The sequence below is a fragment of the Psammomys obesus genome, unplaced genomic scaffold (genome assembly GCF_907164565.1).
Source record: "Psammomys obesus unplaced genomic scaffold, mPsaObe1.curated_primary_1811, whole genome shotgun sequence".
NCBI classification, from domain to species: Eukaryota; Metazoa; Chordata; class Mammalia; order Rodentia; family Muridae; genus Psammomys; species Psammomys obesus.
In genome coordinates, this window is record NW_026585894.1 from 12,094,392 (window position 1) to 12,109,911 (window position 15,520).

The 15,520-nt window shown below is 40.9% G+C and overlaps 1 protein-coding gene across 1 annotated transcript; it reads left to right on the forward strand.

The window, feature by feature from the left end:
- LOC129670894 (translation machinery-associated protein 7-like) lies at positions 1–195 on the forward strand. The gene has a single exon (XM_055599504.1). The coding sequence runs from the start codon at positions 1–3 to the stop codon at positions 193–195; it is 195 nt and encodes a 64-aa protein (XP_055455479.1).
- The last annotated feature ends 15,325 nt before the right edge of the window (positions 196–15,520 follow it).

The window sequence follows — 15,520 nt, forward strand, 5'->3', positions numbered from 1 at the left end:
ATGTCCAGCCATGAAGGTGGCAAAAAGAAGCCCCTGAAACAGCCCAAGAAGCAGGCCAAGGAGATGGACAAGGAAGACAAGGCTTTCAAGCAGAAACAGAAAGAGGAGCAGAAGAAACTCGAGGATCTAAAAGCCAAGGCTGTGGGGAAAGGGTCCCTGGTCACAGGTGGAATTAAGAAATCTGACAAAAAGTAAGCTGTTCCTCATATCAGAGGTGATGGTGGCCCTCTTCCATTCCTATTTAAACATCCAGATCCCCTGCTATAGCATGTTTGCTACTTACATATAGAATGAAGTGTTATCCTGGAGCCTTTTAAACATCTGGATTCCCTGACATAACATCTTTGCCACCTGCAGCTAGAATGAAGTGTTATCCTGGAGCCTATTATACATTGTAATAAACTTTTGTAATAAAATAAAAAGAATGATTCTATTTAATTTAGGACCCACTGGAATAATACATTATGGCCTCATGTTGGTAAAAAAAAATACCTGAAAAGACTCCTTTACCAAATTAGATCATATTCACAAATTCTCAGAATTATGGTGTATATATATAATGTAGGGGTGTGGTAGTTGCCTACTTCCTGTGACAAAATACCTGACAGAAATAACTTAAGAAAGATTTATTTTAGGTTATTTTGTTGGAGTTGATCTGAAGCTACTATGTATTCAAATATTAATGGCTTGCCCCCTCCGCCATGATCCTTATGAGCAAATTCTTATGTATCCAGAATGACATGGTATTAACCTTGCCTTCTCAATTATTTCTGATTGGATAAATGATGTTGCCTACAGCCTGGACTGAGCAGAGAGAGGTAGGTGGAGCCAAGTTTCAAGGGCTGGGGCGTGGTAGAGAGAGACCAAGAAGAGGAGAGAGGAAGGAGGAAGTTAGGAACAGGTTACCATGGGTTAAGGTGAACTAGAAGCATGTGGCTGGGAGGAGCTTGCTCTGAGGATTGGCAGGATGGAGAGAAAAAGCCCAGATGGAAAACATGTGTAAACATTTATGGGGATTTTGGCTGGGAACTAGACAAGATAGACTAAAAAGGGTCAATGTCTGAGCAGCCCCAGGGCATTAAGGCTTATCAGAAATCTAACAAATTTCTGTGTCCTTAATTTATGTAATAGATGGTTAAGAAGTAACTGCTGCCTTAATGATTACATGAATCAATATTAAATATTATAATCATTCAACAGTTTTTATTTTGACTTACAAGTCACTTGGCTCTGTATTTCTGGGCCTGTTGCAGAAGTACTTCATATCATGATAGACAGAAAGCAGAGATAAAGGAGAGAACTAGAACCTTTCATTACCTTCATGGTTCTGCATCCAGTGGCCTATTTCCTTCAGCTATACCTCACATCCCCAAATTTCAACAACTTCCCCAAATAACAGCATTAGCCATGAACCAGCTAATTCAAATCTAGGGCCCATGGGAAACATTTCATAGTCAAACCATAACAGAAGAGATTCATTTTTCATTTTATGTGTGTTAGTATAAATGTGTTCAATCCCTTGGAAATGGACAGTTATAAGCTGCTATGTAGGTGCTAGGAATTGAACTCGGGTCTTTTGGAAGAGCAGGCAGTGCTCTTAACCACTAACCCATCTCTCCAGACCCAAGATTCATTTTTCACTCGGCACATTTATCATACCTGCATAATTGTGCTTTATAGCAAGAATCAGAACTTTAATATTTATTTTCTTTATTGTTTTCTTTATTGTTCTATTTTTTGTTTTATTAAGATATTATTATTTATTCAATTTGTATCCCAGCTGTGGCCTCCTCCCTTGTCTCCTCTCAATCCCACCTTCCCTCCTACTTCTCTCCCTATACCCCTCCCCTAGACCACTGATAGGGAGTTCCTCCCTATCAGGTCTCAACAAGTCTGGTTGTATTGTCTTCCTCTGTGGCCTGGCAAGGCTGCACCCTCAAGGAGGAGGTGGTCAGAGAGCTTGCCATTGAGTTCATGCCAGAGAAATCTCCTGAGCCCCTTACTAGGGACCCTCCTTGGAGATTGAGTCTATGAGCTATGTCTGAGCAGGGGTTTGAGGTCCTCTCCATGCATGGTCCTTGCTTGCTTGGGGTACTATTCTCTTTAGGGCTCCCAGGGCTCAGTTATTTAGTCTCTGTTGTTCTCTTTTTGGAGCTCCTGCTCTTTTTATCTCCCCCTTCTTTCATAAAATTCGATGCATTCTGCCCAAAGTTTGGCTATGAGTCTCAGCCTCTGATTCAATATCCTGATCAGTAGAGTCTTTCAGAGGCTGTCTGTGGTAGGCTCCTGTCCTGTTCCGTGACTTCTCCTGCTTCCGATGTCTATTTTGTTTGCCCTTCTGAATGAGGATTGAGCATTTTCCCTACGGTCTTCCTTGTTGTTTAGCTTCTTTAGGAGTATATATTTTAGTATGTTTATCCTGTATTATATGTCTAATAACCACTTAGGACTGAGTATATACCCTATGTGTCTTTGTGTTTCTGGGTTTACTCACTCAAGATGATCTTTTTTAGCTCCCACCATTTGCCTGCAAATTTTCTGATTTCCTTGTTTGAAATAGCTGAGTAGTATTCCATTGTGCAAATGTACCACAATTTCTGTATCCATTCCTCTTTTGAGGGATATCTAGGTGGTTTCCAGATTCTGCCTATTATGAATAGAGCTGCTAAGAACATGGTTGAGCAAATGTCCTTATTGAATGGTTGGACATCTTTGGGGTATATGAATAGGAGTGGTATAGCTGGATCTTGAGGTAGCACTATTCCTCATTTTCTGAGAAAGTGCCAGATTGATTTCCAAAGTGGTTGTACAAGTTTACATTCCCATGAGCAAAGGAGGAGGGGTCCCCTTTCTCCACATCCTCTCCAGCATGCATCATCCCTTGAGTTTTTTATCTTAGCCATTTTGATGGGTGTAAGGTGAAATCCCAGGGTCATTTTGATTTGCATTTACCTGATGACTAAGGGCATTGAACATTTGTTTAAGTGTTTCTCTGCTATTCTATATTCCTCTATTGAGAATTCTCTGTTTAGCTTTGTAACCCATTTTTTAATTGCATTACTTGGTAGATGGTGTTGAACTTCTTGAATTCTTTATATATACTTTATATTAGCCCTCTGTCAGATATAGGGTTGGTGAAGATCCTTTACCAATCTGTTGGCTGTTGCTTGGTTCTGATGACAGTGTCCTTGCTTTACAGAAGCTTTTCAGTTTTGTGAGGTCCCAGTTATTGATTGTTGATCTTAGAGCCTGTGTTGTTGGTGTTCTGTTTAGGAAGTTGTTTCCTGTGACATTGAGGTCAAAGATCTTCTCCACTTTTTCTTCTAACAGGTTTAGTGTGTCTGGATTTATGTTGAAGTCTTTGATCCACTTGGACTTTAGTTTTGTGCAGGGTGATAAATATGGATCCATTTACATTTTTCTACATGTAGACATCCAGTTAGACCAGCACCATTTGTTGAAGATGCTGTCTTTTTTGCATTGTATGGTTTTGGCTTCTTTGTTAAAAATTAAGTATCTGTAGGTATGTGGGTTTGCTTCTGGGTCTTCCATTCAATTACATTGGCCCACCATTTTGTTTCTATGCCAGCACCTTGCCATTTTTATTACTATTGCTCTGTACTACAGCTTGAAATCAGGGATGGAGATACCTCCAGACGATCTGATGTTGTACAGGATTATTTTAGCGATTCTGCATTTTTTTTTTTTTTGCTTTTCCATATGTAATTAAGAATTGTTCTTTGAAGTTATGTAAAGAATTGTGTTGGTGTTTTGATGGGAACTGCATTGAATATGTAGATTGCTTTTGATAGGATGGCCATTTTCACTGTGTTAATCCTACTGATCATGAGCATGGGAGATCTTTCCATCTTCCGATATCTTCTTCAATTTCTTTCTGCAAAGACTTGAAATTTTTTAATATTAAAATTTTTTAATATTAAAATTTTTTAAAACATTAAAAATTTTATTATTTTTAAAGAAATTTTTTTGTTTTGTTTTCTGAGACAAGGTCTCTGTATATCCCTTGTTTTACCTGCATGTATATATGTTTGTGTACCACAAGCATACAGTGCCCACAGAGGGCAGAAGAGGGCAGCAGTTTTCGCTGGAACTGGAGTTACACTGATTTGTGAGCCAGCGTGCTGGTGCTGGGATCCAAACCAAGGTTCAGTGCAAGAACAAGTGCTCTTAACCCCTAAGACATCTCTCCAGCCCCTAATTCTGTTTACTTATTCACCATCTTCCTTCCTTGATAGTAAATGGTCTTTATGTTTTTTATATCTATCTTCCCTTTTCATTGCTAGAAGGTATCCTTTTCTTTTTAAATATTTACTTATTCATTATATATACATTCTTCTGCCTGCATGTACACCTGCACCAGATATCATTATAGATGGTTGTGAGCCACCATGTGGTTGCTGGAAATTGAACTCAGGACCTTTGGAAGACGAGTCAGTGCTCCTAACCTCTGAGCCATCTCTCCAGCCCTGTAAATGGTCTTTATTGAGGGCAGTGATTAAATTTGTCTTGCTTATTTCTATATCCTCATGGCTCAGTTCAGTGCTGACCCCACAGTAAGATCCTTAATAAATACATTTTTTTTTCATTTTATGTATTTATTGGGGGAACATGCTTGCAAACCATGTATGGAGGGCCAAGATATTTGAAGGACTTGTTTCTCTCCTAACATGTAGGTTCTGGGGATCAAATTCAAGCCATCAAGCTTGGCAGCAACTCCCTTTACCTCATTAAAGGGCAGCTACTATCTTGCCCTCAATAAATACTTTTAGAAGCCTGGCATGGTGGTACATACCTTTAATCTGAGCACATAGGAGCCAGAGGCAGGAAGATCTCTGTTAGTGTGAGACTAGCCTAGTCTATACAGTGTATTCCAGGACAGCCAGAACTACATAGAGAAATGCTTTCTCAACAATAATAATAAAATAAATATTTTTAAATAAACAAGTGCTCAATGAATGTGGTGCAAGATCATCTGAGGGAAGTTGTGATAGTCACAGTCCCTCACTCCAAGACAGCATCAAAAATAAGAGTTAAGCATATGGACTTAGTCTTTTATAACTAGGGTGACCTTGAGCATATCACCTCTGCACAATAAGCAGCACATCTGTCAACTGGAGATAACAGGATAGGTCTAGCATACATGCAAAGTACTTGGAATGGTGGTACCACAAATTGGTTGTACATAACCAATTGATCAAATGATGCCATATTTTATCCACTTTACTTTTTTCATCTGCTTATAATCAGAGGTCAGAACCCCCATCTGGTTTTGAGCCCTACATATTCTTCAGTGGAAAATGGTAATGGTTCAATATTTGTTGAATGAATGAACACGTTAATTCATTTACTGAATGTTCTCAAAATCTCTCTCCTAGTCATTATCTTAATTACTTTTCCAATGTTTTGCCACTTTCCTTAAGTGATTTTCCTCTGATACACCCAATTCCTCAGTGCTCCTCCCTCTATCTCTGAATGAGGGTTTCATGTAGCCCAGGTTTGCTTCCAACTCACTATGTAGACAATAGTGACCTTGAACTTCTTGTCCTCTTCCCTCTGTCATTACAGCCATGAACTACATCCAGTTCATGTGTTATTAAAGAACCCAGGGCTTTGTGCATACTAAGCAAGTGCCCTACCATCTGAGCTGCATCCTTAGCACCCTCATCCTACTTCTTTATACCTTCTGAAAGATCTTTCTAGACATGTTCCCACTCTGAAGAGTCCTGGGGAAAAGCACAGTTTTATGTCTAAGCTAAAGTTCTGGCTATACTGATCTTTAACCCAACACCACAGCTTTCTGAAATCTTTTACATCTTTATTTTATAATCATTAATGGTAATACTATGTCCCAAAACTGTGTGATACCTTTAAATTTCCTTTCAAAATCTTTTACAGTCATTACCCTTTCTTTTATTTGTTTTAATTTTTACTATAGTTTGTTGAATAAAACTCACCTCATTATAAATGACTTGCAGATAGAAAACATCACACAGCTTCATTAACATAGGCACATGTACAAACACTTGCCCAGACCCAAATCCATACATCTTAAGGAATAAATTTCTGTACAGTTACAATAGCCATTATGAAGCTATATGGCTTTGCTTTCTATTTTATACCACCAGTATCTAACTGCAGATTCGCCTCCCTCCTCTCTTCTTAGTCCCTCACCTCCACCTACCCTATGCTGGCCCCCTCCACTACTCCATTTCTCTTTAGAAAGAAGCAAGACTCCCATGGATATAAACCAAATATGGCATATCAAGCTGCAGTAAGACTAGGCATCGTCCCTCAAACTGTGGCTGAATGAAACAACACAGTAGGAGAAAAGGGTCCCAAAAGCAGGCAGCAATGTCAGAGACAGCCCCTGCTCCCAATGTTAGGAGTCCGACAAGAAGACTAAGCCACACAAACATAACATATATGCAGAAGGCCTAGGTCAAGCCAACGCAGGCTCTCTGTTTTTTGGTTCAGTTTCTGTGGGCCCCTATGAGCCCAGCTGAATGGATTCCATGGATTTTCTTGTTGTGTTCTTGTTCCCTCTGGCTTCTACAAAAATTCCTCCCCTCTTCCATGAGTTTATTTCTCCTGAGTTCCTAATATTTGGCTGTGGATCTCTGCATCTGTTTCTATCAGTTCCTGGGTGAAGGCTCTCTGATGACAATTGAGCTAAGCACCAATATATTAGTATAACAGAATATCATTAGAAATCATTTTCTATCCTAGGTCTTCTGAGATGTCCGGCCTGTGGGTCCTGGCCCTCAAAGCAATGTCAAGTATAGATTCCCTCTCATGGGTCTCAAGCTGGACCAGTCATTCATTGGCCACTCCCACAATTTTTGTACCACCTTTACCCCACCACATCTTGTAGGCAGAACAAATTGTATATCTAAAGTTTTGTGGCTGACTTGGTGTCCCAACACTTCCACTGGGAGTCTTACCTGGTTACAGGAGATGGCCACTTCAGGCTCTGTTCAGGCCCCTAGAAGGCTTATCTAGGGGTATCCTCATAGATTTCTGGGAGTTTCCATTGTACTAGATCCTCCCAGAGATGCTCCTCCACCCCAATTCCAGTTGTCTCTTCCAGTACTCTTTCCCTCCATACTACCCCCACCTGACCCCTCCTATTCCCATACCCACTCCCTGACATCTCCCACACCTCAACCCACTATCCACCCAGATGTCTATTCTATTTCCCCTCCAAAGGGAGATTAATGTGTCCCCTATTGAGCCCTCCTTATTACTTATCTTCTCTGGGTCTGTAAATTGTCGCATGGTTATTTTTTTACTTTATGACTAATATCCACTTCTAAGTGAGTATATGCCACATATGCCTTTCTGGATCTCAGAATGATTGTTTTCTGCTTTCATCCGTTTGCCTGCAAAATTCATGATTTCCTTGTTTTTAATTGCTGAACAGTATTTCATTGTGTAAATGTACCACGATTTCTGTATCCCTTCTTCAGGTGAGGAACATTTAGATTGTTTCTAGATTCTGGCTATTATGAATGAAGCTGTTATGAACATAGTTGAGCAAGTGTCCTTGAGATATGGTGGAGCATCTTCTGGGTATTTGCCCAGGAGTGGTATGGCTGGGTCTTGAGTTAGAGCTAGTCCCAATTTTCTGAGAAACCACCATACTGATTAACAAAGTGGTTGTACAAGTTTGCACTCACACCAGCAATGGAGGAAGGTCCCCCTTTCTCCACATTCTCACCAGTATGTGTGGTCACTTGAGTTTATGATCTTAGCCATTCTAACAGGTGTAAGAAGGAATCTCAAAGTCATTTTGATTTGCATTTCTCAGATGGCTAAGGATGTCGAACATTTCTTTAAGTGCTTCTCAGCCAATTCAAATGCCTCTGTTGAAATTTTTCTGAAAAAATTTCGACTCTGGGATACAGAGTTAATAAAATGTAACTAATAATAAAAATTTCTGAAATTTCTACCCCATTTTTAGCAGCATTTGCTGGCCTGTGGTATATAGGGTAATGTTGAAAGGGTTTGTTTTCAATAGTAAAGCTCCTACCAATCTTTTTAAATAGAAATTTATTTATTCATTCATTCACTTTACATCCTGATCAAAGTCCTCTCCCTCCTCTCTTCCTGGCCCCACTCTCTTCCCCTTTCACCCTTTCTCTTCTTCTCAGAAAAGAGGAGACCCATTCCCCCAGTACCAACCCACCCTGGTACATCAAGTTGCATCAGAACTTGGTACCTTCTCTTCCAGTGATTCCAGAAAAAGGCAGCCTGGCTAGGAGAAAGTGATCCAAAAGCACACAACAGAGTTCATGTCAGAAACAGTCCCCCCACCACTTTCTTGGGGACCCGCATAAAGATCAAGCTGCCCTTAAGTTACGTATGTGTTGGGGGCCTAGGTCCAGTCGGTGTATCCTCTTTGGTTGGTGCTTCAATCTCTGTGAGCCCCCATGGTCCTAGGTTAGTTGACTCTGTAGGTCTTTTTTGGAGTTCTTTTCCTCTCCAGGTTCCTCTATCCTTTCCCCAGCTCTTCCACAAGACTCCACTAGTTCTGCCTAATGTTTGGCTGTGGGTCTCAACATGTTTATATTCAATGCTGAGTGGAATCTCTCAGAGGACTGTTATGCTAGACTCCTGTCTGTAAGCCTAGCACAGTATCATTAATAGTGTTAGGGTTTGAGTCTCTTCTGTGGGGTTGATCTGAGGTTGATCGGCACAGGAGACAATTTCCTGAATAGAACACCAACAATTCAGGCACTAAGATCAACAATTAATAAATGGGACCTCATGAAACTGAAAAACTTCTGTAAGGCAAAGGATACTGTCAATAGAACAAAACAGCAGCCTACAGATTGGAAAAAGATCTTCACCAACTCTACATCCAACCAGAGGACTAATATCCAGAATATATAAAGACCTCAAGAAGCTAAATACCAACAAACAAAAAAATCCATTTAAAAAATGGGGTACATTTGGTCCTTGTGGAGTTCCTATCCTCTCCAGGTCATATTAACTACCCCTTCTTTCATATGATTCCCTGCACTCTGCTGAAAGTTTGGTTATGAGTCTCAGTATCTGCTTTGATACACTGCTAGGTAGAGTCTTTCAGAGGCCCTCTGTGGTAGGCTCCTGTCCTGTTACTTGTTTTCTCCTACATCCAGTGTCCATCCTATTTGTCTTTCTAAGTGAGGATTGATCATCTTACCCTGGGTCTTCTTTCTTGTTTATCTTCTTTAGGTGTATAGATTTCATTATGTTTATCATATCTTATAGGTCTATATAAGTGAGTATATACCATGTGTATCTTTCTCCTTCTGGGATACGGATACCTCACTCAGAATGATCTTTTCTAGATTCCACCATCTGCCTGCAAATTCCATGATTTCCTTGTTTTTAATTACTGAGTAGTATTCCATTGAGCACAAGGGTCTTATAGAGACTGTTTCTCCAACCAAGGACCATGTATGGATATAACCTGGAACCTCTGCTCAGATGTAGCCCGTGGTAGCTCAGTAACCAAATGGGTTTCCCTAGTAAGGGGAACAGGCACTATTTTTGACATGAACTCAATGGTGGGCTCTTTGAACTTCCCACCCCCCAAAGAAAGAGCAGCCCTGCTAGGCCACAGAGGAGGACTTTGCAGGCAGTCCTGAAGATACCTGATAAAACAGGGTCAGATAACAGTGGAGGAGGTCCTTCCCTGTCAGTGAACTTGGAAAGGGGGAAGGAGGAGATGAGGAGGGAATGAGAGAGCGGGATACAGCTGGGATACAGAGTTAATAAAATGTAACTAATAATAAAAATAAATAAAAAAAGAGAAAAACAGAAAAATGGGGTACAGAGCTAAACTGAGAATTCTCAAAGGAGGAATCTCTAACTGTTGAGAAGCACTTAAAGAAATGTTCAACATTCTTTTTTAAATTTATTTATTTTTTTATTAATTACAGTTTTTTTTTCACTTTATATCCCAGCTGTAGTCCCCTCCCTCATCCCCTCCCAATCCCACCCTCCCTCTCTGGTCTCCTCCCATTCCCTTCCCCAAGTCCACTGACAGGGAAGGTGGTCCTCCTCTTACCTCTGAACCTGCATAGACTGGACATAGGCCCCCTACACATATGTAACTAATAGGCAGCTTGGACTTCCATGTGAGTCCCCTAGCAAGTGAAGTGGCGGCTGTCTCTAACACGAACTCTATTGTGTGCTTTTGGATCCCTTTCCCTAAGCTGAGCTGCCTTGGCTGGCCTCAGTGGAAGAGGATGCCCTTACTCCTGATGTGACTTGATGTGCCAGGGTAGATTGGTGGGTGGGAGGTTCCCCTTTTCTGAGAAGAAGGGAGGGAAGGGGGTAAGAGGGTGGGATTGGGAAGAGAGGAGGGAAGGGGTTGCAATAGGGATGTAAAGTGAATAAATAGATAGATAGATAGATAGATAGATAGATAGATAGATAGATAGATAGATAGATAGATAGATAGATAGATAAATAAATGAGGAAAAAGGGAAAGAAAAAAAGAACACAGTGGAATATAGTGCCTTGCAAGCATGAGGTTCTGGATTTGATCCCTAGCATTGTTAAAATACATAAACACACACACACACACACACAAACATATATATGTTTGTGTTTGTGTATATGTGTATATGTACATACATAGGTAGTAGTTTAGATTAGCCATTCCTCTAGATATACATATATAAAACCATCACATTTTAAATTATAAGTGTACATAATATTTTTCTTTCTTAGGCTTTTGTTTTTTACTTCATTTTGTAGTTTGAAACAAAGTCTTTGTAGCCTTGGCTAGCTTGGCCTTGAACTCACAAAAATCTACCTTAGGAGTGCTGAAATTATAGTCATGCAACACACCTGGATATAATCTTTTTTAACTCAATAAATCATATTTGGCCATCTGCCAAATTAATTTTTCTTCTCTTCTGTCTCTTTCTTTTCAGATGATGGCCAGCACCTAAATGTGCTTTCTCTGGTAATTTGGGGTTTTCCACTCTTTCTCACGGGATTTGGTGGGCTGAGGGGGGAGAGGGGGAATCACTGCTTATCTGTTAAGTGCCTGTTGGCCATGCAGACATGGCTTTTTCTCTTTCTCTTCTCTATCTTCCAGGCAGTTCGTGAGATTTCATAACTTGCCTGGCCTGGAATTTTTCTTTTAAATGCTAAAACTCTTTTACGTGTTCTGTGCATAAATACTTTCAGGTAGGCAGGCTAATTCTTTTCAGAGTTCATTGCTTTTCTTCAGATTTAGCCTTGTAAATAAAACAATTTTATGGCTGCTTCCTCTACTACAATACAGTGTATATTTGTTAAATTTGTTTCTGATTTGTGCTACAACTCAAAGTTTCAACATGTGGCTTTGAATCTTTTTGCATTAAATTGGAAAGCACAAGCAATAATGTGTCTCAACTGATGTGGGACAGGATGTGGCTTACCATGTTTTTTTGTTTTTGTTTTTGTTTTTGGCTGAGGACACAAAATGAGTCACAACTGTTTTAAGAGCAGGCATGTCCACTGATAGGGGAGGGCCTCCTCCCCTTTCATCTGACCCTGGTTTATCAGGTATCTTCAGGACTGCCTGAAAAGTCCTCCTCTGTGGCCTAGCAGGGCTGCTCCTCCCTCGGAGAGGGGGAGAGGTCAAAGAACCCGCCATTGAGTTCATGTCAGAAATAGTCCCTGTTCCTCTTACTAGGGAAAACCAATTAGTTACTGAGCTACCATGGGCTATGTCTGAGCAGAGGTTCTAGATTATATCCTTACATGGTCCTTGGTTGGAGAAATAGTCTCATAAAAGACCCCTGTACCCAGATATATTTGGTCCTTGTGTAGATCCTGTCCTCTCCAGGTCATATTAACTCCCCCTTCTTTCATATGATTCCCTGCACTCTGCCCAAGGTTTGGTTATGAGTCTTAGTATCTGCTTTGATACATTTCTAGGTAGAGTCTTTCAGGGGCCCTCTGTGGTAAGCTCCTGACCTGTGACTTGTTTTCTCCTACATCCAATGTCCATCCCATCAGTGGACTTGGAAAGGGGCAGGGAGGAGATGAGGGAGGGAGGGTGGGATTGTGAGGGAATAAGGGAGCAGGATACAGCTGGGAAACAAAGTTAATAAACTGTAACTATTATTAAAAAAAAATAAAAAAAGAACAGACATTTGTGGTAAGAGTATCTTTACCATGGACTGGTGTAAGCAAAGGATGGAAACATTACTAGAATATTCTTATATCTGAATGCTTCTTTTTTTGTTTTTGAGGTAAGGTTTCTCTATGTATCCTTGGCTGTCCTGGGCTCATTTTGTAGACCAGGCTGGCCTTGAACTCACAGAGATTCGCCTGCCTCTGCCTCCCATAGTGCTGGAATTACAGGCAAATGCAACTACGACAAGCAGAATATTCCTATTTAAAACAGTTTCCTCTATACTTGGTTAGTTCCATCTCTATGATAGTTTTTTTTTTCAGGCTAGTGAGATAGCTAAAGCTAGTGAGATAGTAAAGACACTTGTTGCTCTTGACCTGAGTTGATCCTTGGACTCACATGGTAGAAGGAGAGAACTGTTACTGAGTTGTCCTCTGACCCTAACAAGTATGCCATATCATACTATATATTCCCTCTTATACACATCTCACACATACTCATGTATGGATACACTTGGATGCCTGCACCTTTTTGAGGTCTCCAAGAATCTGTCCCTGAGATTTGTCATGATTGTATCATGAGACAGTTTTCTATGTCACCTGAATAGGACTAATTTGTACATTTGAAGACCAGAGTATATATTTTTAATAAAGAAAGGATTTTTCTACTACTTATACTCAGTTCTTGGGGAGCTCTTTCCATTTTTCTTGGTCCCCAGAAAGTGACTGGGAAGCAGATCCAAAGAACCAATGAAAGTAGGAAGTTTTGAGGACAATCTTCTAAAAGAATATGGAGACATCTCTCACTTTTTGTTTTCCTTATATTTCACCTCAGGTTAGCCCCAAATGTGTCAGTATCCTACCTCAGTCTCTCAAATCCTTGGCATAATGTGCCTGAGTCACCATGCCAGCTAATCTCTCATGTATTTGGACAAGGTATCTCTTGAGGCATGGGTTTGAGGAGGCAGTTTCTGGGGATAAGAATGTGAAAATTTCATATAGACATTTCTAAACATGAGGATGAAATAGATTTTCACTTCTTTGGTTTACAAAGTTCTAGAAGAGTGTATACAAGGATACACTAAAGGGCCCTAAAGAAAATTCATTGTTTAAAAATTTTCAAAAAGGAATGGGAATAAGCCCTCTCAAATTTAGCTTCCTGTCTTTCTTCGTCCTGAGCTGGCTTTTCTGCAGGGGCACCTCTTTCTAGAATTTCCTTTGTCTTTATTCCCATTGCTCTTGTCCTAGAATCTGTAACTTACTCTTAGTTGACCTAATGCTTCATTTTGGGGAGACTACACTTTCTAGTAACTCCCAAAGAAGCTTTCTGAATTCTCATCTTTATTGCCTTCCACATTTTTGTGCTGGTTAGTTGTTCCTCACTAGCTTGTGTATGAGGGAAATAAGAAAATGCCTCCATGAGATTGGCTTGTTGGCAAGTCGTAGGAACATTTTCTTGATTGGTGATTGATGTGGAGAATCCAAGGCCACTGTGGGCAGTGCCACCCCAGGCAGGTGATGCTGTACAAGAAAGAAAATGGAGTAAGGCATGGAGAATAAGCCATTAGTCAACTGTCCTTCATGGTCTTTGATTTAGTATGTGCCTCCAGGTTCCTATCATGAGATCCTGTGCTAGCTCCCCTTGATGGTGGGCTGTGGCACAGAAATGTAAGCCAAATAACCCCTTTTTCTCCATGATTCTTTTGGTCTTAATGTTTATCACTGCAACCAAAAGCAAACTAGGACAATCTCCGAGAAAAATAATTTCTGTTTTTTTTTTTAAATATCTTTTGACTATTTCTATTTTTCTTCAACAGTTTGGCTCAATATAAAATTCTTTTGTGAAGACCTGGCAGGGTCTGGAACCTCACAAGGAGAAGAACGGAACAAAAATTCTGGGCCTAGAGGTCTTTTCTGAGACTGATACTCCAACCAAGGACCATTCATGGAGATAACCTAAAACCCCTGCACAGATGTAGCCAATGGCAGCTCACTCTCCAAATGAGCTTCTTAGTAAGGGGAGCAGGAGCTGTCTCTAACATGAACTCAGTGGCTGGCAATTTGATCTCCTATTCCCTGAGGGGGGGGCAGCCTTACCAGGCCACAGAAGAAGACTATGAAAGACAGTCCTAATGAGACCTGATAGGCAAGGGTCAGATGGAAGGGGAGGAGTTCCTCCACTATCAGTGGACTGGAGAAGGGGCATGGGAGGAGATGAGGGAGGGAGAAAGGGAAGGAAGGAAAGAAGGAAGATAGAATTGGGAGAGGAGGAGGGTGGGGATACAGCTAGGATACTAAGTGAATAAAAATCAGTGGCTATTATTTTAAAGTTTAAATCACAAGCCTCAACTAAGATCATCTAGGTGGAAACATGTCCAGCCACTTGTGGGAAAGAACTAGCCTCAGTGCCCTGAAGGGAAGAATTAGCCTTACTGCATTCTTTCCTGTCCACTAGAGGTACAGTTGCTAGGAAACCTGTCCATCTGGCCAAGCTAGAATTGTTTGTGGTCTTGGCGCCTAAAAATGGACCAATCATTTCAAAAGTCAATTTCCCTTACCCAGTCATGTAATGCCAAAGCATGTAAGTCCTTGGTTGTGGTTTTTGCCCTTTAAAAATCTTGTTCCCCTAGACCATGGGGCCGCATTCCTCTCCTGCGCCCACAGGAAGTTTGCTTCCTGTGTTGGAACACTTATACAATTAAAAAAAGAAAAAGGAAAAAAAACCTCATATATTTATAACAGGGAAACCACTTGGACACTGAACTGCCATAGGCTACATCTGTGCAGGGGTTCTAGGTTATCTCCATGAATGGACTTTGGCTGTGAGAGACCAAATGATTTAAAATTAGCAGCTATTATTAATATTTAAGGCCTGAACTACGTGGGTGCAGAAGTCTAGTAATGCCCTGAGGGGAAGAACTGCCTTACTGCATTCTTTCCCCACCCACTAGAGATACAGTTGCTAGGAAACTGGCCCATCCCCCTAGGGAGGGACAACAGGTCACTATGGTCTGGGGACCTTCCTATAGCCAATCAATTCAAAATGTAGCATTTTGACCAATAGATGCTTGCCAGGCAGGAATCACCCCTGCCTTGGGCATGCTGGGAGGGACCAGAATCTAAATCACCCAACTAAGCTGAGCACCGGGCTCTCGGCTCTCACTGCTTCAGTGGTCGGGGGTGTGGGCCCAAGCTGCAGCTTGTAATGATTTATAATAAAAAGAATCTCATGTATTTACAGCGGAGTCTGTTTATTCCTGGTCTTTTGGGGTTCGTGAACTGGGCAGAACAGTTGGAGTATCAGTCTCAGAAAAGACCCCTAGGCCCAGAATTTTTTGTTCTGTTCTTCTTGTGGGGCTCCAAACCCTTCCAGGTCTTT